General features: G+C 36.2%; 1 protein-coding gene across 1 annotated transcript in view; it reads right to left on the bottom strand.

The window, feature by feature from the left end:
• The window catches only part of DMD (dystrophin), a 2,224,438-nt gene that overhangs the window by 376,272 nt on the left and 1,825,661 nt on the right, over window positions 1–22,505 (bottom strand). The window contains 2 exon segments of the mRNA XM_033201414.1: window positions 4,099–4,255; window positions 14,500–14,672. Of these exon segments, the coding sequence (XP_033057305.1) occupies window positions 4,099–4,255; window positions 14,500–14,672 (330 nt within the window).

The raw sequence follows: 22,505 nt of genomic DNA, 5'->3' as shown, positions 1-22,505 counted from the left end.
TGAGATCATGTCCTTTTCAGGGACATGGATAAAACTGAAAGCCATCATTCTCAGCAAACTAACACAAGAACAAAAACCAAACACCGCATGTTCTCACTCGTAAGTGGGAGATGAACAGTGGAAACCCATGGACACAGGGAGGGGAACATCACACACTGGGGCCTGTCAGAGGGTAGAGGGCCAGGGGAGGGAGAGCATTAGGAGAAATACCTAATATAGATGACGGTTGATGGGTGCAGCAAACCACCATGGCACGTGTATATCTATGTAACAAACCTGCACTTTCTGCACATGTATCCCAGAACTTAAAGCATAATAATAAAAAAAACCAGAGTGCATCAAAGTAGCTCTACACACTTTACAAAAAGATGCTTAATTAGAAATAACAGAAAGATCCTGTAAATAAGAAGGGAATACCACTCTATTCTTTCTTTCCCTGCTCTTGGTCTCAGTAGCCTTCCTTTACCTAATCAGTGTCTACTATATACTAGGCACTTTGGAATGTGCTGGGTAGAAAAATGACAGCTTTCCCCCTCCCAAAAATCTTCTCGAAGAGCATGGTTTAGCAAGAGTGGGTGACATTTACCAAATAGTAACACATGTATGTGATGACAAAGAACGCTATGTTATAGAAAAGTAGACAATATTAGGAGAGTGTGTAAAGGGAGATCTGGTCAAATGCAGGCAACAGGGAAAAGTTTGCACAATGTCCAAGCCAAGATGTAAAGGATTATTAGATGATAACCAGGATATTATGAGTGGGTGGGTGTAGGTAAAAGGGTTTGAGACAGAGGACCAGCATGTTTAAAGCCCCATATAAGAGGGACATGCAGAACTGGAAAAAGCAAAAAGAGGCAGTATGACTGGTGTCCAAACAGCAAGGGAAGAGCATCTAGAAAAGAGGAGGTTGAGGCCAGACAAGCCAGATAGTGCCTTGTCACCCTTGTTGAGGATTTTGGTCTTTTTCAAAGAGCACTGAGAAAACTACTACAGTGTTAAGATAAGGACTGATACAATTGGATTTATGTTTTTTACACAGATTGTTCTGACTGAAATGTAGAGAATGCATTGTAGGGTGGCAAGAGTAGATTCAGAAAGGTTAGGAGAAATGGTCTCTTATAATTATGATGATGACAATAGTAGACAGTAAAAAAACAATTTTGAAGGTAAATTGGCCGGGTGCGGTGTCTTACGCCTGTAATCCCAGCACCTTGGGAGGCCAAGGCAGGCAGATCACGAGGTCAAGAGATCGAGACCATCTGGCCAACATGGTGAAACCCTGTCTCTACTAAAAATACGAAAATTATCTGGGCATGGTGGTGCGTGCCTGTAGTCCCAGCTACTCAGTAGGCTGAGGCAGGGGAAACGCTTGAACCCGGGAGGCGGAGGTTGCAGAGAGCTGAGATTATGCCATTGCACTCCAGCCTGGTGGAGCAAGACTCCGTCCCTCCTGCACCCCCCCAAAAAAAATTGACCCAGCAATGTCTTGGTAGTGGAAGGCTGAAGGCTGGTCATTTGGAAAAGGTACTGTATCAGTCCACTACACTGTTGTCTGGTATGAGAAAATATTTAGATTTTTTTTAGAGTCTTGGAATATTTAGCTAGAGTTTTAGAGTTTTGGAGATTGCAGTGACAAAAAGATAAAGAAGCAAAGTGTTCCGGAGTTTTGAAAACAAATTATTAAAATTTAGATGATTCAATCTAAGTTGTACTTGGAAGGAGGTAAATATGGAAGGTCAGAGGAACTAATGTATAAAACACAGAGTAATCAATGGGCTGGAAGTCTTGTGAAATTCAAGAAAGGTAACAGGGAGCTATCTGAGCAAGCACACTAAGTGGGGATGGATTAACTTCATTCTGGTGAGTATCACTCATAACTCCAGCATCACCATCTCCCCAAGTCATGTTATTTGTCATGAGATTCCTGAGTAAGAACTGAGTAAGTACAAACATTTTACCACTCTTAACAAGTAACCAAAACTAATAACTAGGAATAGTGAAGCAGTATTTATAACAAAATACCGGCTGGAAGAAACCACAGCAATTATTTGGACCAATTTCCTCCTATTACAGTTGAAGAACAAAATAGCAATCAGAATCCATCTTATGAAGAAATATGACTAGAATCTCAGTCTCCTGACTCCCAGTGCACCTGTCCATGATTCATTTTCTTTGGTTTCTGGAACTAGCATAAAATTTATCTTTTGTAGAAATTCTGTCTCATTTCACTATATTGCATAAGGCATTTTTTTTTTTTTAAAGGCCCATCCTCCTCAGTGAGTGCTTTTCTATATGTACACCAGAGTGTTTTGGCTGTTCATTCAAAGTCAGAACATTTAAAACACATAGCACCATTAAATTTCACCCTACCACAAAAACTAATTTAATATTCAGAAATATATGAAGGCAAATGGCTAAAGGAGAAACTGGTAATTTCCCTGGCATTTTTTGCAAAGATCCCTGGGTCTTCTTTCATGTTCTCTTCCATTTTTATAATTTCCTATATCATCTTCTCCAGAATAATATAAACCCTTGACCTTTCCTCAAGATGCCACCTTTGCCTTTATCTCCACAGAGATCTTTCCTTTACACACTCAACATACAAAAGTGGCACCATTTTTTCAAGTTTTTATTATTTGGTAGTAATTTGTTTGGTTTGCTATTCATTTCTGTTCTTGTACCTTTTATTCCCATTTCCAAAACACTTATCAGTATCCATTCTACACCAGACACTTTGCTAGGCGCTAGGGTCTTGGAGGTGAACAAGACAAAATCTCTGCCTTTTTCACTCAGAGCTTAGTAGAGAAGATAGAAATGTAAGTAAAAATAAAACAAAACAAAACAAAAAGAAATTATTGGTCATCGTTGGAGGATGCTAGTGAACAACTTGTTATTATAAAAATTGGTAAAATTGAAACATGCATTTTGCTTGTTCAATATGAAAGGTATACTGAGTACCAAAATAGGAGACAAGTGCAAAACATTTTTTTTCATAGACCTACCCCAGTGAATAAATGAAGAAGGAATGGTAGAGATAGGCAATTATCACACTGTAACCCCTAGCCACTGATCATGAACAGCTATTAAACATCACACAAAAAGAGAAAACAAGGCATTATATACCAACTCCTGATGATGGAAGAATACACGAACGCCTGTGAAGCAGTCTTGCCAAAAAAAAAAAAAAAAAAAAAAAAAAACCCAAATACGATCAAACTATAGAACTGCACTGTTTAATTGGTAGCTTCTGGCAACATCTGGCTACGGAGTACTTGGAATGTAATAAGCCTGAATTGAGACGTGCTGTAAATGTACATTTTTTATATTGATTGCATGTTGAAATGACAATAAGAATTGTACTACAGTTGCATGACATATAACGATGAGAAGAAACAGGGTGAAAGGCACAGGGAAACTATACTATTTTAGAAACTTACAGTGAATCTGTAATTACTCCCAAATAAAAAGTAATAAAAAGACCAATTAACCAAAGTAAGGTATGGGTCTGATTTCAATTTTTATTTAAATCCAAACCAGAAAAAGTTTAAAAAATTCATAATATGTATGAGAGAAATGGAAATTTGAATATGGACTGGATATTTGATATGATGAAATTATCGATATTTCAAAAGCATTATAGTAGCAAGGTGATTATCTTAAAAGAGTGAATCCTATCTTTTAACCTTTTGAAATACTAACAAATAAAATAACACATGCCTGATATTTGTTTTAAAATAATCTGGGAAGAGCTATAGAATAAATAAGATCTGACATGATTTGATAATTGTTGATGTCTTGATGGGTACATGAGTTTTATTATAGCATTCTGTCTACTTTTGCATATGTTCAATATTTTTCATAATGAAGAGTTTTTTTTATATAGCCAAAAGAGATGGACGATTCTTAAACGGTATTATTAACACAGATGTATTTGACATTTAAAATATAATGGCTTGAATTATTTGTAATTGACCCTTGGGTGAGAAGAGTAAAAAAGATTTCTATTCAACTTAATTTCAAACAAAATTAATTTTAAATTAGTCACTGGATTACTATGTGCTTAACATGTGCAAGGCACTAGGCTTAAAAATGTCCTACCCTATGTACATCGTTCTGCTTCTGAACCGCTGGAAAGTCGCCTCCAATAGGTGCCTGCCGGCTTAATTCATCATCTTTCAGCTGTAGCCACACCAGAAGTTCCTGTAGAGAAAGGTGCAGACGCTTCCACTGGTCAGAACTGGCTTCCAAATGGGACCTGAAAAAGAACAGCAGCATACTATGTCAGAATATCTAGAAGTATAATCGATGATTCTAACAATTCCATTAAAAAGTACAGTAAACCTATTGTGAACTACAAAGCAGTCTTGAATAAAAATCTGGCTACTTACTTTTGAGAGCCATAAAACAGGGATAGTTTGATGGCAATTTTGAGAAAAGCAGTGTTTAGCCATATGTTTATTTCCACATGCAGAATGCTGAGACTTTTGGCATGAAATATGCACTGGAATCGATTGCTTTTCCATATGTTATAGTCAATGATTCTTAATATTTCTGGTAGAAAAAAACTGGATGCAGTGACTAATAAAAAACACTTCATTTTCATGTGACTCATGCTAGTACTGGAATTCTTTCTGCCTTGAGAAATGGAAAGGTCTCTCCCCACATTTTGACTTTTCCATTTCTACACCCTAGGCAGCCTTTTCCATTGAGTTCTTCCATCTGGCATCTGTTCCTTTCTGCTCCTCTTCCCAAATGCTTCTCCTTTTCCCCTACCCTTCTTTATTTGTGTGCACCTGGGATTTGTCTTCACCAAGTTTCAACATTTTCTGCTTTGTTTCCTTTGTGTAAAAAGTACTAAGACAACAACTCACATGGAAGGGTAAAATCAGACATTTATCTGAAAGCTTCCCCCGAACATGAATAATTTAGGCAGGAGACTGAGTGCTTTACCGTCAACTGTATTTAGAACATGTTAATCCTTTGAAGCCATTTAAGAATACACAAATGAATGATCTATGCTATAAAATCCACATTTTACTTGAAGATGAGAAGCTAAATTAATAAAATAAATCATCATCCAGAAAGCAAAGAGGAAACGCAGCATCTTAACAAAGCTTTATCTTCAGGTAAATTAGAAATTATGCTGAATCACTCAGCTATTATCAGCAATTACTAATTAATTCATAATAATGCTACCTATAACATAAATATAATAAAGTCTTTAATGCTGCAAAGATTGAAATATAAAGCAAAGCAACCAGGTAGAGCAACATTTCCTTTAGCCATTCGGTAACTTAGCTTGACATTTCAAATACAATTCTCCTTTTGGCCTTAGTCAAACAGAATCACCAAAGAATACTTATCTACTAAAATTAAATTGTTCCAAACTTTCTGAAGGATAATTTGACAATACATAAAAGTCTTTAAAATGTGCAAATACAATGACTCACAGGCTTAAATTCAAGGAATTTATACTAACAAAGAAATTGGAAAAAGATACAAAGATATAGGTGGAAAAATGTTATATATAGCATCATTTAAGATTGATAAAACAGAAACAATTTAAATATTCAATATGAGGGAATTGCTTGAGAAATGCAAAACCCCTACCTACTGATTGTTTTCAAATGCAGTGAAACTTGTATATGCTTTAAATTTAGAAATTAATGAAATTTATATATGAATTTAATTAAGTAGCTCTTAATTTAAAAGGGAGTTATTATATATATAATGGTGCATTCATACAGTAAAATCCTATGCAAGGTTCAACATGATGACATAGTCAAATATTTATGGATATGGAAAAGTCATCATGTCAGTTACTAAGTGAGAAAACAGGTTACAAAACAAATACATTTTTTTTTCTAAAATATTTGTGTATGCGTATGTATTTGTATGTATATGCTTGTCTATGAAAAAATTTTGTAATGACAACCAGGTTATCCCTCAGAGGTAGATTTACAGGTGATTTATTTCTTAATCTTTATACTTCTCCAAATTGTCAAGATTTTCTTTCTATAATTGCAATATAAACAATATGTTCAGAAAAAATGAAGGCATTTTCATCAAATAAGATAAATTGTTCAAGACTCTAAGGTATTATTTCCTAAGAAGTGAATCGTGAAATACCATAAATGGCATGAATTGAATATAATAGTGCATGCAGATTGCATGCAATTAGAGGTCAGTTCTTTTATGTTTCTGTACCATCCTTTCAGTTATCACTTTTCCATGATAAGCCTAAGCGACAATTCCCTATGAAAGATTTTAGCTGTTTAAATGTATAATGGTTAAATGAATTCCTTGGGGTGTCTGGAATTCAGTGTGGTCCCTTTGAGAGTGAAAGAGGCTGTCAAGCAGGACATTTTGAAAGGTAGGTGGAGAGAGGCAGGGCTCAGACATGGAAAAGCAGCAAATGGTAGAAAAGACACTGATTAAACAAATATTTATTGACTGCCTCTAAGTCTCTAGGATGCATTGGGGAGGTGGGAGAGAAGAAGGGAAGAGAGAATATAACGATGCTTAATGTTTGGTCTCTGTATGCCTGATAGAGGAAACAAAATATCGTTGTGGCAGAGAGGTCTGGAGGAGGATATAGTGAAGGGCAGGCTGCCTATGTTGAGACCTCAAGCTGCGGCTTTGTTTATGTAAGGAAGTGCTAAAATTCCAGTTGTAGGTTAAATGGTGCTGACTAATTATTAGTGGGTCAATGAACCCCTTTGTGTCCCCTAAGTGAGAGCAAAATAACTGAGACCTAAGGAATTCGGTTCTCTCTCTCTTTTTTTTTTTCTTTGAGACAGAGTCTTGATTTGTCACCCAGGCTGGAGTGCAATGGCACGATCTTGGTTCACTGCAACCTCCACCTCCCAGGTTCAAGCAATTCTCTCCTGCATCTGCCTCCCAAGTGGCTGGGATTACAGGTGCCCACCACCATACCCAACTATTTTTTGGTATTTTTAGTAGAGATGGGTTTCGCCATGTTGGCCAGGCTGGTCTCGAACTCTTGACCTCAGGTGATCCACCTGCCTCAACCTCCCAAAATGTTGGGATTAGGGGCGTAAGCCACCGCACCCAGCCAGGAATTCAGTTCTAAAGGATCTAAGAGAAAACTTAATAGCATGAAATAGGGGTTGTTAGAAGCCAGGGACAGAGGACAGTCTCAAGAGAGCTAATACAGCAGCAGAAGACGGACCTAGAACCTTAAAAGGTGAAAAGCTCTCACATATCTGGGTAAGGGGCCATTCTTTAATTTTTTTCTAAGGTGTGGAGTTAGATAAAATTTCAGAATGTTTGATCATCTGAACTACATATCAGATTGCTTCATTTTTTCCCTCTCCTAAAGCTCAAGAGTGAAAGGAAAAATGTGCTGGGAGGACAAAAACTGAAGCAACAAACTTATAAAGCACAGAGAACAACAGAGAACACTGAGTAAGCACGGAAGAGGTGAAAGGCAGCCAGAGAATGAATTAAAACAGCATATACAAACGTGTTCAATCTAAAGCTCTGGGTCTCAATCTCTAGCGTGCATGGGAAACATTTGAGTAGCTTGTTTAAAATCGAGATTGCTAGGTGCCACCTCCAGACTTTCTATAATTCTATCAAGAATCTCTGCTTTTAACAAGAACCTTCACAATTCCACAGGTAAGCTCCAGAACCATTCTTTGATAAAGAATTTATTAAAGCATTTCTGATATGCCCCAAACGTTACTTCTTGGTCTCCACAGGGCAAAGGTGGCATCTGTCAGTGACTTGATTTTGAAGATCTAAATGTAAGGAACATTATGAGCTCAAAACATTTTCTTTGACCATGTTAAGCCCGTGAAATGTTATCAAGTCACATTTCCCAACAGATTTATTAAAACAAATGCCTCATGCCCTGTTTTTATTTTCATGAGTGTATATACCAGATATTTTGAAATGATTAACCTATGTTTGCATGTGGAATATCTCCTCCTGAAAATGTTTCTTTGTATTTGTAATGACCTTTTTTTCTGGTTGTATCATACATAGGCTGTTGGGGCTGGAAGGAACCTGAGAGATCATAGTTCAACCTTCTTGTTTTGCATATGTAGAAATCAAGATTGCAAAGGTATAAAACAGCTGCTGAAAAACATAACTTGAGCTGTCCTATTTAGATATGGGAAATGGAAATTACAAACTTTTGTGAGATGAGAAAATCCTTAAACCTTAGTGGTTTTAACCAAATGTTTTAGATCTCTGAGCAAAAAGGCTTGTTGCTGTTAAATTCAATTAAATCGGGCCTAAAGCTGCCTCTGTACATAGCAAACTGCAACCCAGCTTGGCATGTAAGCAATACGCAACTTAAGAGTACATTCTTGTAACAAATAGCTGAGTCTCAGCCAATCCCAGCAGTCAAAATTCAGCTAATCACAGGCTGTAAACTGATCAGCTCATATCCATATAAGGCAAATGCCTATTTACACTATTTCCAAGTAAGACAAATTCTAAGCTGTAACCAGTCAAGCTGTTTCTGTATGTCACTTCCTTTTTCTATCTATAAATACTGCCTGCCCACCTTGCTGGGTGGAGCTTTCTGAACTTCTAATTCTGAGTACTGTCTGATTCATGAATTGTTTTTTGCTCAAATAAACTCTGCAAAACTGAATTTGTCTAAAGTTTGTCTTTTAACATTGCTAATTGTCAAATATATTCTGTTTATTCCTACCCACTCAACAGAAAATAAAAGAGGTGGTTCAAAGGGGCATAATTAGCTTCTATCTATTTCTATTAATCTTTATTAGTGAAGACAAGAGCTTAGGGGTTACCACCATTTAACAAGGCAAGTGCTAATCTCTAAAAAGCTGATAGTTTCCACAATTTGTAAGGTTTAGGTAAAACACAGAGCCTTTAGATGTGTTGGAGTATATTGCTTGGTCTTTAAGGAACTCCTCAGTGTCAGGACGCTAAGAATTATAGGGGCTGATAAAGTGATTGTTATTTCTCTAGACACAGATATTTCAACTGTGATTTGGTCAACGCCTAGTTTGAAATCCTTAATAAAACTTTACTCTGAAAGGCATGCATTCTTAAAGTGAAATGTGTTATATTGAATTCATTTTTCACTTTGACTTCCTTTATAAAACTAATGATATATCCCTATAAATCTTTAGTACCCTCATGTAATAAAATAGCACTTAAGCATGCATAAAGAAAAGGTAGGATGCAGAAATAATAAAGAACCACAATACTGCCATAAAAACAGACACAAGGACCCATGGAAAAGACTCTCACCATATACAAAAATCAAATCAAAGTGGATTAAAGACTTAAATGTAAGACCTCAAACCATGAAACTACTACAAGAGAACACTGAGAAAAATCTCCAGGGTGTTATCAACAGATAAATAATTTGAACTTGTACTTCAGAAACAAAAAAATCAAAGAACCACAGAATTAAAATGGGAGCTATCTCTTTAAATAAAGAGAGAGAATTAATCCCAAAGAGAAGTCAACATTTTTTTTTCTAGACAGGTTTTTAACTCCAACATTCAAACATAATTAGCATTCTAAAAGTGAGAGAAAGAAGGTAAGAGATATTCAATGTCCAAGTTGCATTTTTCTCTCAAAGGTAGACCCCACCTCTTTTTGCCCTTTCTTTGTTCTCCATTATAAAAAGACACTAACTATCCTAACCTCTAATAGCAAGTACTCCCCAATAGATTTATTGCTTCAGCAGACTATATAATGTCAGTGTCCTTGCCTCTTAATGTTCAGAATTGTATAAATGTCAATATTTTATATAACATTTACAAATTTTTCTGCCAAATATAAAAATCTCACAGAATGTAAATTCTGCTGAAATTATGTTGACAACATATTATGTGATTTTCATAGTTAATAGTATATACAATGATCTGGAAAAATAATCTAGTAGTAGACTAAATTGAAATCTTCATATATATTTCTTATATAAGAAAATTGACTTCTCAAGTTATTAATATTTTAAAATTAAAAATGTAAGGATTGTAGATATGGAATTTTAGAATGAAAAACACTTTCTTTGACTAATTACCATCTTAATATTGGGTAATGTCATTAGTAACTGTGTGTGTATGTGTATGTGTACATTTAAGTAAATAATTTTCTCTTTGTAAACCCACTTAAAGCTGTTAATGTTTTTGTTTCATTTGATGGAACTTAAATTATCGTTGACTACTTACTTTTCTTCCTTATACCTCTTGGCCAACATGTGATGTGATAATGCATGTGGAATGATAGCATATAATTTTCTTGAATTAACTTATGAGATAGGATTATACAATTTCGATTAAATTTCTTTTCTCTCAAAGACATCTTATTTACTTTATACAATGCCTTTTAGATTAATCAGTTCTATTTTAATTAAGAAAACCAAGGTAGAAAATTTAAACAATTTTTCCAGGTTCATAAAGTGTGATTGCAGAATTAAAAGAATAAAATTGTAGAACTGCAGGAGAACTGGAAGAGACTGTTCATGTTTCTGGTCAAACTCTTCATTTCAGTGAGGGAGAAAATTGAAGTCTGAAGCAGTTAAGTGACTTGATCAAGATTATATACTAGACAGTTAGTGACAGAACAGAACAGAAGGGAAACTGGGTTGCCCAGCAGCTGGCTCATGTCTTTCTACTCTACCATACTCACAAATTTCAAGTTTGAAATTTTTGTATTCATATAAGTTAGCTGGAGGCAGTAAGCATAGCCCTCTAAAGCAACTCTTGAACACTTGGAGAAACATGTTATCAAGTGTAAATTAGAATAGTATTGGGAAGACCTAGTGAGGAAACAGCCAGAAAAGAAAAGATTCGTTATGGAATATGAATCAAAATTTGGAGAATAAGAGGCGAGAGAATGTTGCAAGTGTGAGAACCAGCAAGGGTACATACTCATATGGGAGAGTGAGGAAATTATTGGAGAGTAGGAATGCGGTTAGAAAATAGAATCTCTTGATTCTCTTGGCTCAGAGAATCTATGTTGGGGAGTAATAGAACGACGCTTGGTGAGAAAGGAACTGCAGGCAGAAAAAGAACAGAGAAGGGAAGGGCTTAGCAAGGGCTTAAGAGGCACAGTTGGCAGAGAGTGAAGGGCCTACTAGATTCTAATGATTAAATATAACTTCATTAGAGCAGTGATTTTTTGGGCATGTTTTATTCATGGTTGTATCCTCCGTGCCCAGAAGAGTGCCTAGTACATAGCAGGAATTCATTAAATATTTGTTGAATGAACAAATAAATAAATGAATGAGGGAGATACGGAGATGTACAAGATGGAAGCTTTGAACAAAAGAGTAATATGATATAAACAGCGTCCAAGGTAGAGTATTCTTGTAAATGTATCAATATGGCATAACATGATGACTTAAATAAGACTCTTAATCACAGGAAAAGAAAAGATGCATGGCAGAAGAAAAATAAATGGAAGGAAAATGATACAATATGGACCTGTATTTGGAAGCACAAGAATATCTCTTATGAGCCAATGGAATGCAAAGGGAAACTTCAAAATCATTTGGATTCAAATTCAATTTTGCTTCTTTAAAAATGGACACCTGGGAATAAAGCACTAATGGTTTTATTTTTTCGAAATACAAGAGCAGTTTCAGAATCCCTCACGAAACAATGAACCAACTGTAATTTTTTATAATATGTTATAATTTGGGCAAACACAGGACTGTTTTTCCAGGATATCATGGAAACTATTTTTTAATTGTGGCAACTTTTCATTTTAAAATAACCCCCATGGAAGAAGTGACAAGATTCATAAAGCAGGTTTATCAGTGCCACTAATGGTTCTATATCTAACTCTTCCGGTGTTATTCTATCCTATTTCATAATCATCCCTAATTACTGCCTTTACTGTACTTCTCTCAATTGAACTCTGCCTTTTGCTATAGATTGACCAATACCCTAATTTCAATCAAGTGTCAAGAAATAAGCTAAATTGCTTTGATGTGGAGAATTACTTCTTTGCTTTTTATGAGTGCTTATAACATATCCTGTATTATTAGAGAGGCCTATATAAAAGCCCAAACCATTGATTTGAATATTTAAATTCTAGAATTCACAGCACCTTAGATAAGCTAAGGTAACTGTTTTCTACCTGACCAATGACAGCAAGATTAAACTGCAGTAGCTGACATATGGGAAACTGCGGAGAATGAAAGGTTCATATTTTGGCTGACATGCTGTTTGCCACTTTTAATTCTCCTTTTATTTTATCAAGTTCACATGAGGGAGAGAAAAGGCACTCAGTGATACTCGGAACAATTATAGCACCTTTCTTTTTCTTTTGTGCAGAGAAGAATAACTTAACTTTACCTGCCAATATTTTCTTCCATCGCACATTTTCATTCTTTTTTAATGACGAATGTTATGAAAGTGGCCTATGTCATCACACATACTGACCTCTCTTAAGAGTTTAAGCTGTAGAAAGCCAACAGAGACTCCCTATCTCTGAAAATGCTATTGCCATTGTTGCTCTCAGTGTACCACCAACAAGTTGATACAACATTCATATACAAAATAGGGAGATAAGTAACAAAGTCTGGGAAGCCAAGGTGCAAACTTGGGGGAAAGAAGAAAAAACACCTTATACATAAAAATAAACTCTGTTCTACTCCTAGCAATCTACTTCTCATAAAAACAAATCCTTTTCTACTCCTAGAAAAAATCTACTCTCTATTCCATCCTTCAATTTGTATGCATTTCTTTGTAAAAGTTTCCTTCTTTCTTTATATGCTATGGTATTGCATGGTGGTTAAAAGTTCAGACTCTGAAGTCAGAATCTCTGGTTTCTTTTTTTTTCTTTTTTTCTTTTTCTTTCTTTTTTTTTTTTTTTTTGAGACAGAGTCTCACTCTGTCTCCCAGGCTGGAGTGAAGTGGTGCGATCCTGGCTCATCGCAACCTCCGCCTCCCAGGTTCAAGTGATTCTCCTGCCTCAGCCTCCCAAGTAGCTGGGACTACAGGTGCGTGCCACCATGCCCAGTTAATTTTTGTATTTTTAGTAGAGACGGGGTTTCACCATGTTGGCCAGGATGGTGTCGATCTCTTGACCTCATGATCCACCTACCTCAGCCTCCCAAAATGCAGGGATTACAGGCGTGAGCCACCGCGCCCGGCCAGAGTGACTCATTCTAACATTCAATGACCTGGCCTCTTAGAGTTTCTAAACCACTTGACGGTTAGTTATATCTACCTGGCCCAGACTCCCTGTTTTCATCTTGTATCTTCCACTTGCTAAGCGACCCTAAGGAAGTTATTTAGCCTCTCTGTGCCTCACTTTCTTCAAATGTAAAAAGAATTTAACAATAAAATCTACCTCTTAGGGTTGCTGAGAGCATTAAACCAGTCAATGAATTGAAAGTGCTTATGGCGTTGCGTGGTATGTAGGTACATCATGTAAACGTTAGTTGCCATCATTATTTCATACTTGATGCAGACACTTACAATAGTGCTTCTGAATTAGTAAAAATTCAGATTTTCCTCCTTATAGAAGTATATATGTTAAAATTTTGGACAAGTTAGAAGAACTATAAAGAAAAAAAAAAACTCCCTTCTGTAATCTTTCTATCTAGAGGTAGTAACTACTCCCACCCTTTAGTGCATACTCCCATAAGTATTATTAAGTCCATTTGGTCATCTTCTACCTCCCTTCACTATCACTTTTTCTCTAGACATAGAAGAAAGCACAAAATAGTTTTAATCAAGAGAAATGAATTAAGAAAGGCAACTGCTTAGAAAGCAGGAAGCCTGGCTTTCATTCCCCGCCCTTGCTAGATCATTTAAGTTACAATGGGCATTTTACTATCTCTATCCTTTTGTTCCTCCACGGAACTGTTGCAAAACTGGTATAACAAGAACTTCCCTCTGCCCCTTTTACAAAGATGCTACGATGCATCCATTAACTAACTTCTCAAAAGAAAGCTGGCACATAGAAGGGGGCAAAATATGAAGTATGTGAGTATAGTACAACTAAAAGCTTAGTTTACAGAGGATGTGTTTTAACAAAATCTGAGAGGAAGCAAAAGACAGGAAGTTGCTACAGTCTCTCTTTAACTGTAGGAGCTATCTCCTCTAAACTGTTAATTATAATGTGTTACAGTTTTTAAAGACTATCCTCTGGTATGCATTTAGACTAATGCCAAAAATAGTTCCATAATATCCGTAAATTTGTTATCGCTTTTTGTATAACCCTGTGATATGCCAAAAGAGAAATTTATGAAATTAGAATAGCTGCACCTCCTCATTTGAATTCACTCTAATGTCTTAATATCCATGTCTCCTATGGTTATAAAACATCACCATTTTAATCTAATCTGAATCCTCAAGTGTCATCTCCATACCAAGCAAATAAATGATTCATTTATTCAAAATAAAATGAATCATTCTGAAATTGGATGATTTACATAGACATGTGAGATACTAGTTACTTGTGCTAAGACAACGAGGAAAATTTGGCCATTTTAATTCATTTGTGGCCTTTTTGCTCCAGATCTTTTCCTACCTAATGTTGAGAGACTTTTTCCGAAGTTCACTCCACTTGAAGTTCATGTTATCCAAACGTCTTTGTAACAGGACTGCATCATCAGAACCTTCCAGGGATCTCAGGACTTTTTGGCTGTTTTCATCCAGGTTGTGATAAACATCTGTGTGAGCTTCAATTTCACCTTGGAGGTCCTACAGGACAGCAGGAAGAAGAATATGTGCAGAATTACCAAACAAAGGAAGCAAGCGATGAATGTGAATTTGGAGAATTGCAAAAAATAAATAATTATTAGTTCAAAAGACACTTCAATCAGGTTAACTAACAAGAAGATACATCTTAAATCCCTTTTCTTGGCGTATTGCCTTCACCTGTTATTATGTAGATTTGAAATGGGCATCTTATTGGGTGTAATAAATTTACTCCTTGCCATTATGAGTTGGAAAGTAATGTATTTATAACTTCATAAAGTTCACAAGTTATATCTTCTAGTCTATGAACAAAATGTATTATTTTATGGAAGTGATAGGAAATAAAAGTCTATGATAAAGTATACCCCAGTGCCAATAATTTCATTACTATATGGATCAAGTCATATTTTCTATTCACGTAGTAATCTGTAGAGTTAACTCTGACCATAAAAGCACGGAGAGACTAATAAACAAGATTGTACTTGGTTTCTGGAACCAAGTACAATCCTGGGAGTCTGTCATGGGAGAGAGAACCTTCTTGACAACACGCATTAAGTTCACCTTGGTATTATAGCATCATACATATAGTACAGCATCATACATTTATTAGTTATGATTTCCCATTTAATACATGTTTTTAAGTTTGACAGGTGGAAAGTACATAGGACCTTGGTAAGAGTTACGATAAGAGGTTGTGCATTCAACCTCATTTGTATATACACAGATCAAGAAAATTATTATAGTAGAAGAATCTGACCTTTACATGGTATGTCTTCCTGTGTAACATTTTCAGCTTGAACCGAGGACTACAGCACTGATCCTGTTGCATAGTAATCCTGAGAAAACCCAGAAACTGAAAGAGCCCTGCTTTAAAATGCCAACTTTGCTTACATTCTGTTGACAGAATGAATTTTGGAGCACAGGCCTCACCAGTCAATAATAATAAACGGCCACTTTGTACTCCGCACTAAACAGTAGCCGCGCGTGTGGATGTGGGAGGAACCTCAAAGAGAGGAGGCCTGGAATATGCAACTGACAGTTTATATTAAACAGCCAACTTTTCTTATCATTTTGCCATTACAAGCCAGAGACATTATAATTCATTTTATATATGTGTTTCCCTCCTTGTTCCCAGCAGAACAGTCAAAGCCAAGGGAACATTCCTTAGAGAGCTGCCGGGTACCAGCATTCCTTTCTGCCTACACAATGAATGGAGGCTTTGTACATTATCTGACTTGCTCTTAGAGATTTGTATGCTTCTGTTCAACAAGTTTAAAAATTCACTCTGAAGCTCCAAACAATTGGATTGATCTGTGTAACTAGAAAAGATCCCCCCCCCAAATTGAATTAAATTACTCTGCTAAAGTAAGGAAGAAAGTGGCAGAAATAACATGTCAGAAATTCTGAAGAACTGGCTCATGTTTTCAGCCACAGCCTCTTAAGATGCAGAATTCTGAATGTTAGACAAGTAAGGTAGACAGACAATGAATGTCTGTTGTCACTATTTTTGGCAGCTAAAGCATCACTGATGGACTCTAAAGAGAGTTGTGTCCCATTCTCTTTGACTGGGAGACAGGAAGGGGAATATGGATAGAACCACATCAGAAGTTGAAAGAAGGGAAATACTGAAACAGACTGAGTAGTATCTCTGTCCCATCAAAACCAGGTTTGTACTGGAAGGATATAGCCTGATTTTGAAACTAGTTTATATGGTAGAAGGTTAGTATTGGGATTCTTGCAGAATGAAGTTTGGTCAAATAGATAGCCATTTTACGTTTTTCTTTCTTTTTCCTTTTGCCTACATAGAATAACACGCCTGCCTAATTTGCACTTCTTCAGCAAAAGAGAAAAGTGAGTGAATTTATCTAAGTACTTCAGGAGAAAAAGCCAACCAGATCTAAGTTCCAGAAAATTCCTTCACTTGTCTTTTACTTTTCTTCTTCTGTTGCATTGATTTGTACAACACTTTCCTTTTGTGTATGCACTTACGGGATTAAAGACAAACTTTTAGTTGTTCAACAAAATAAAGTATTTTCACGAGTAGCATCAGCTTCCATGTTTACTATATTAATATACATATGAAAGATAGTACATTTGAATTTTTATATCCTACATTGATAGCAGAGACCCAGGCTCAATCACGAACTCCTTAAGGTTATATATACCATGAAGTCACCAACACTTTCTTTGTCTTCTTAAGCATAAATAGGATGTTGATTCATGAATTTGCTAATTTTCATCTTTGCCATGTATATTATACTGCGTATAGACATCTTTGTTGTATTATCAACAAATAAATGAATATAAAGTTGATAAACAAGTATTTATTGAGGACTGATTTACTGTCTAGTTTTAGCACTTTGGGAAATGTAAGAGGAGTACAAACGATAGCTCTGTCTTTAATTTTCCTAAAACCTAGTGCACACTTTTGTTTAATTTGTTTATATTACCAACTAGATATTGATGGGAATTCCTGCCAAGTCTTCATAGATACGGGGATAAAGACTCCTTCCTTTAGAAATGCAGAAATGGCTAAAGTTGTCTTAGCATTGGCAAGAAGATAAGTCTTCTGTCAGTACTCGTTTTCTAGGTCATGATGGTGGTATAGAGCTATAAATGACACATGTACAGTAAAGGGCTTTACTGGTTACAAAGCACGTACAAATGTACCACCTTAGTCATTCCTCCCCCTGGCTCTGTGAAGTACATCACATTTTCTGTTTTGCAGATGAGAGCACTGTGACTTGGATGTTTAACTGACTTGCCTAAAAGTCACATAGCTGATAAGTGTTAGAACTCGGAAGTGGATCCAATTCTCTTGATTCTAGAAGATCTTGGGCTGTCACCACCAACCCATTTGCCAGAAGCATTGGACATAATATACAGTAGTCATTGAACCTGAACGAAGATACTACTTGCAAGAGGAAATAAGTGACTGTTGAGGGAAAAGCACCTTGAGAGACAGCATTCTTGAGTTTGATAAAATGTTTACCCACATGGATTGATTTGTTCTCAATGAAAAATTGGATTCTGACTGCTCTTTTCACTTCTCATTTAGCATGGGGCATTCTGGACCACCTGCGAGCAAAAACTGTTCACACTGAAAAGGCCTCCTTTCTACAAATTTCCCTGCTGCCAGAACAGAAATTCTGCCATCAGTAGTTCATCTCTTTGTCTACAAGAGTCATGTGGACCATACCACGTGGAACCATACCAAGAAATGATTTGACCCATCAGCATAAACATAGCTCATCCATGTTCCTTTGGGATGGCAGGCTGGTAGGAAACCTGTCAAGCTACAGGACTCAGATAGGTTGCCCTAAAAGGAAGGTAGGTATTGGGGAAGAACCCAAGGCTCTCTTTCAAACACTGACATGCTGTAGTGGAGATTTTTCAGTATCAATAAGGCAACATGAGTCATAGATTGGGAATACAGGGCAGGCTGGAAGGAATATACATTATATATAATATAATATAATATAATATATATAATATAATATAATATATATAAAACTACCATAATAATATTTGTCTAAACTCATCATGTAAAGACTAAACCTCAGACTCAGGTAGTACAAAAAAGCAAAAGATTGATATGGAGAATCAAGTGGGGTTCTCAGAGGGTAGCCAATCTGGACAATGGGTAATTTTCATGGAAATTTTTGGATAGTTTTATTTCACTTCTGACTTAAGTAGAAAAGATCATTCATACCTTCATTACTGCATTCACTGTATGCTCTCTAATTTTTTTCTTCTTTTTGTGACTGTAGTCTTTAGGAAAAGCAATAACGAATAAACAAAGGGGAAAAGGTATTCGTTATGTAACAAAAACCATAGCAGCAGCAGCAGCAGCAGCAAGGGCAACAACATACATGAAACTTACTATACACCAGGTGCTGTCCAAAGTGCTGTATATACACGAGCTCATTTTCTCCTCTCAACAACCCTCCAGGGTAGGGGCTACTATTATCTTCATTTTCCATATAAGATAATGAAACTACTGTAAGGTTAACTAAAAATGCCCAAAGTCACACAACTAATAAATGCAGCAAGATTTAGAACCTAGTGAGTCAGACTTCAGGGACTGTGCTCTTAGCCACTAGGCTATACTACCTTTCAAGTTTAGTTGTTGTTGGTAGTTTTTCCTATTAATAATGCTACTACCTAAATTTTCGCAAATCTAGGACTGCTATTAGAAAATAAAGGATAATGATTTCAGCACACGAAGAGCAATTTTATGGTCTTATTAATATAAAGACTATTAAACAGATTTGTAGCAGTGGACAGAGATGCATCCAATACAACAAGAGAAAACACAAAGTAGTTGAGAAAATGGGTGCAAACGAAAAAAAGAATGTATGTCCCCATAAGAGAAATGTTTGGTCTAAAATCCTGCACAATTATAGAGCAAATTTCAGCGGGGAGTACCAAAAAAGTTCAGTTATGAGACAAGCAATATGTTCATAGTACAGCAGTTTTAGGAGTAGGGGAGATCCTGTTTTCTGAAGGGCTTTTACAGATTCCACACTTCCTTCTTATCTGAGTCTCATCTACTCCTGCTGGGAATCTCCTTTCTCAGCTTCCAGAGAAAACTCATGGCAAACTGCAGTTAAATAGACATAGGTTTGACTCTTCTCTTCTCTCCCTTATTAGCCACATAATGATGAAAACTCTTTAATTACTTTGGTTTCACTAAACATGAAATAATAATACATATCTGCTAAATTTTTGAATATTACCTGGAATCATTTTTGTAAAATACTTTGAATAGCATCCAGAACACAAGAGGTCTTTAATAAATAATAGCAAATGCAGGGCTTACTATTACAAGATAATCCATGTGGAAATCAGATGATAGAAATAGATTTCATGAAGTTACGGGACTTGGCTTGAACCTTGAGGGATGTATATGATTGAGAAAGGGGAAAAAAAGAAAATATTCCAGGTAAAAAGAATAGCATGGGAATGGAGTAAAGGTGAAATGAATTTGGTTTATGAGCAGGGACAATGAATTGCACAACCTGATTGGAATAGACAATGAGTGTTGAGAGAAATAGGTAGAATGCAGCCCAACTGCATAAACCAAGCAGAATAAAGTCTTCCTTTAGGAAGCCACTGAGAATAAAACTTTATAAAGAAAAGTACAAAGATAAGATTATTTAATACTAAATTTGTACTATTTCATTCAACAAGAAGAATGATCCACGGTGTTCACAAGTAATAATACAACTGGGGAAGAATAGGAAAAGTTATGGATGTTTTACTAGAAGAAAAATAAAGAAGGGAGAGATCAAGAATTAGTGCTGTATCCTTCTTTTTATTATTAACCATTTTATTAGCCATTAAACAAATGGTTGTGATACTACTCTAGAACATCATGAATAATCATATCCACATATTTCCTTTCCCATGTAAATGGAATTATTGGTCTCTAAAATAGGACTCAGCAAATGAAAACTTCCCTATTTTAATATAGCTGAGAAGTAAGGAAACAAACACAATGGCGTAGAAAGAATAACAATAAGTGACCAAATCTCCTGGAAAATTTTATTATAGACAGATTATCTCTAAGCTTTTCTGAAAGCAGTTAGTATATGAATCATTATAAGGCCATTAGTTCCTCCTTGTTGATAATTTTTACCTAATTTAAATTAGCTTGATGGGGAAGAAGTGGTCTGATTTCTAAGAACTTAGAAGGTCAGAAACATACAACTCGAAATAGGAAATAAATTATCCTAAGTGGCTAAATTGAGAGTAGGAAGAAGTGGCACCTTACAGAGAACCAGAAAGGTGTAAAAGGAACCACGGCATGCATAACTGACCAGGGTCACACAATGTGGAAACTAACAGCTCTCCATGCATTAGTAGCCCTTGAAGGCATCACCTAGTTTTATAGTGAAGCAAAATAGTTAATACTCATGATGATGCTGCTGAGTTAGCCAGAGAAAGCAGATTTACATTCAATAAAATCTGTTTAAGAAGAAAGCAGTGTATGTAAATGCTTCAAATGACCAAATGACTTTTATTTGATACAGTTGTTTTGAAAAGTGTTAATGATTTAAATAAAAATAAAACAAAAACAATTATACAAAAGTAGAACTCCCTTAGACTGGTTATCCAAAATGACTCATTAAACATGAGCTCTAAATAGTAGAGCTTTTGGAGCACACTTGCATACACTCATACATACACACACACAGAAACAGATACAGATATTCTATTATGAAGACATAAGAACAGAAATTGAGAGTAAATCTTAGAAACGTGTACAGCAATCTAAAAATAAAAAGCGTGGGCTTAAATTTTGTATGTCTGGTATTTGTAATTTTTAAAATAATTCCTTTTTATTGCATGTTACAAAAGTATCAGTCTATTATGGATTGGGAATTAAAACAAGCCAAAAAAAAAAAAAAAAAAAAAAAAAACCCAAAAAACCCTGAAGTGATCTTTCCTAACAAATTTTTTGAGAAGAATCCATAGGAAGAAATTGAACCCACAGTCTTGGCCCTTATCAGGATTCTAATCTAACCACCGGAGGTTCCTCACTAGATGAGAAAATGCAGTTGGATACAGATTCACAAGAGGGCGTGACCGTTTCTTTCCCTTCTTATTCTATATGTGGCCATGCAACACCTTTAAAAGTAGCAGAGTTGTCATCCCAAGAGAAACAAGAGTTAATTTGAGGACTGCTGTTTGGCTTGGAGCCTGGTTGCTCTAGGTAGATAAGGAGTATGTTTTCAGGTCCACTGCACTGCATTGCGTCTTAAACGAGCAGCTATGGATTTAGGAGTCCACAGGCTTTGCTTTAAAAATGGCTGTTATTAAAGTCCTCAGAGACTATTATCCTGCAGGGTTTGTTGTCTTTGCTTTCATATCTCATTCGAAAATTCTCACACTTAAGCACTACAACAGCAGAGAGAAGGATATGCTCTCTTGCCTCAGTATATTCCCAGGGGCAAAGCTTTATTTCAAAATCTAATCTTTAAAAATGCCTGGCCTACGGTGGATTACCCCCGGAGGAAACTGAGCAAAATCCCATTTGTCAAAACGCCTTAAGCAATCCCGAACTCTGGTAATACGTGATGCTTTCTCTCCTTGTCTGACCCTCTGACTCCATTCTTAAAATTCCTTTTTAAAACTGACGAGTTCATTTAAGATATACTAGGTTGGAAGTAAGATGAGAGGTATCTTTCTCATCGATATCTTGTTTTTCCTAGTTTCTTTTCATCCAGTCACAATGCAAAAATTCGCTGCATATTTATTCATCACACAAACATGCATTAAGTACCTATTGTATGTCTATAAGTAGGGCCAATAATACCTTCCTTTTAAGGTTTTGGCAAAGATTAGATGAGATGATGTGAGTAGACCAATCAAGTACCTAACCCAATGCCTAACCTACTGCTAGGTTTCATTAATGTTGCATCCTTCTAGTCCCCCTCTCACTTTCTGCCATGGCTCCAATCCTGCTAGCAGAGAAGACATGAAGCTGTTCAAAAGAAAATGAATACCTACTGCATGAAGATGGGAGCCAGAGCTATAGGCAGGAGCTAAGAGGTAGTCCTCAGGAAGTTCAGGTTCAAAGGGCACAGTGTAGCCAATGAGAGCTTAGAATGCAGCCTGGAGGTTACATCTGATTCTATAAGGATAATATTCTACTGTAGCTTCTTGTGTAAAGGTGTAACATTGTGAAAATAGTATTTGGTAATGATGATTGGGAGGATGGTGTTCAGGGTAAATGTAGCAGGGTCAGAGTGAAGGCAGGAAGTCTAGTGGACAGGCAGTCCCAGTCATTCAGAAACCAAAATAGCAGTGGCTCCAGAATCAGAGAGAAAG

This window comes from Trachypithecus francoisi, unplaced genomic scaffold (genome assembly GCF_009764315.1).
Source record: "Trachypithecus francoisi isolate TF-2019V2 unplaced genomic scaffold, Tfra_2.0 Lachesis_group6, whole genome shotgun sequence".
Taxonomy (NCBI): domain Eukaryota; kingdom Metazoa; phylum Chordata; class Mammalia; order Primates; family Cercopithecidae; genus Trachypithecus; species Trachypithecus francoisi.
The sequence above is the reverse complement of the archived record's forward strand: the minus strand, read 5'-3'. Positions and strand labels throughout refer to the sequence as shown.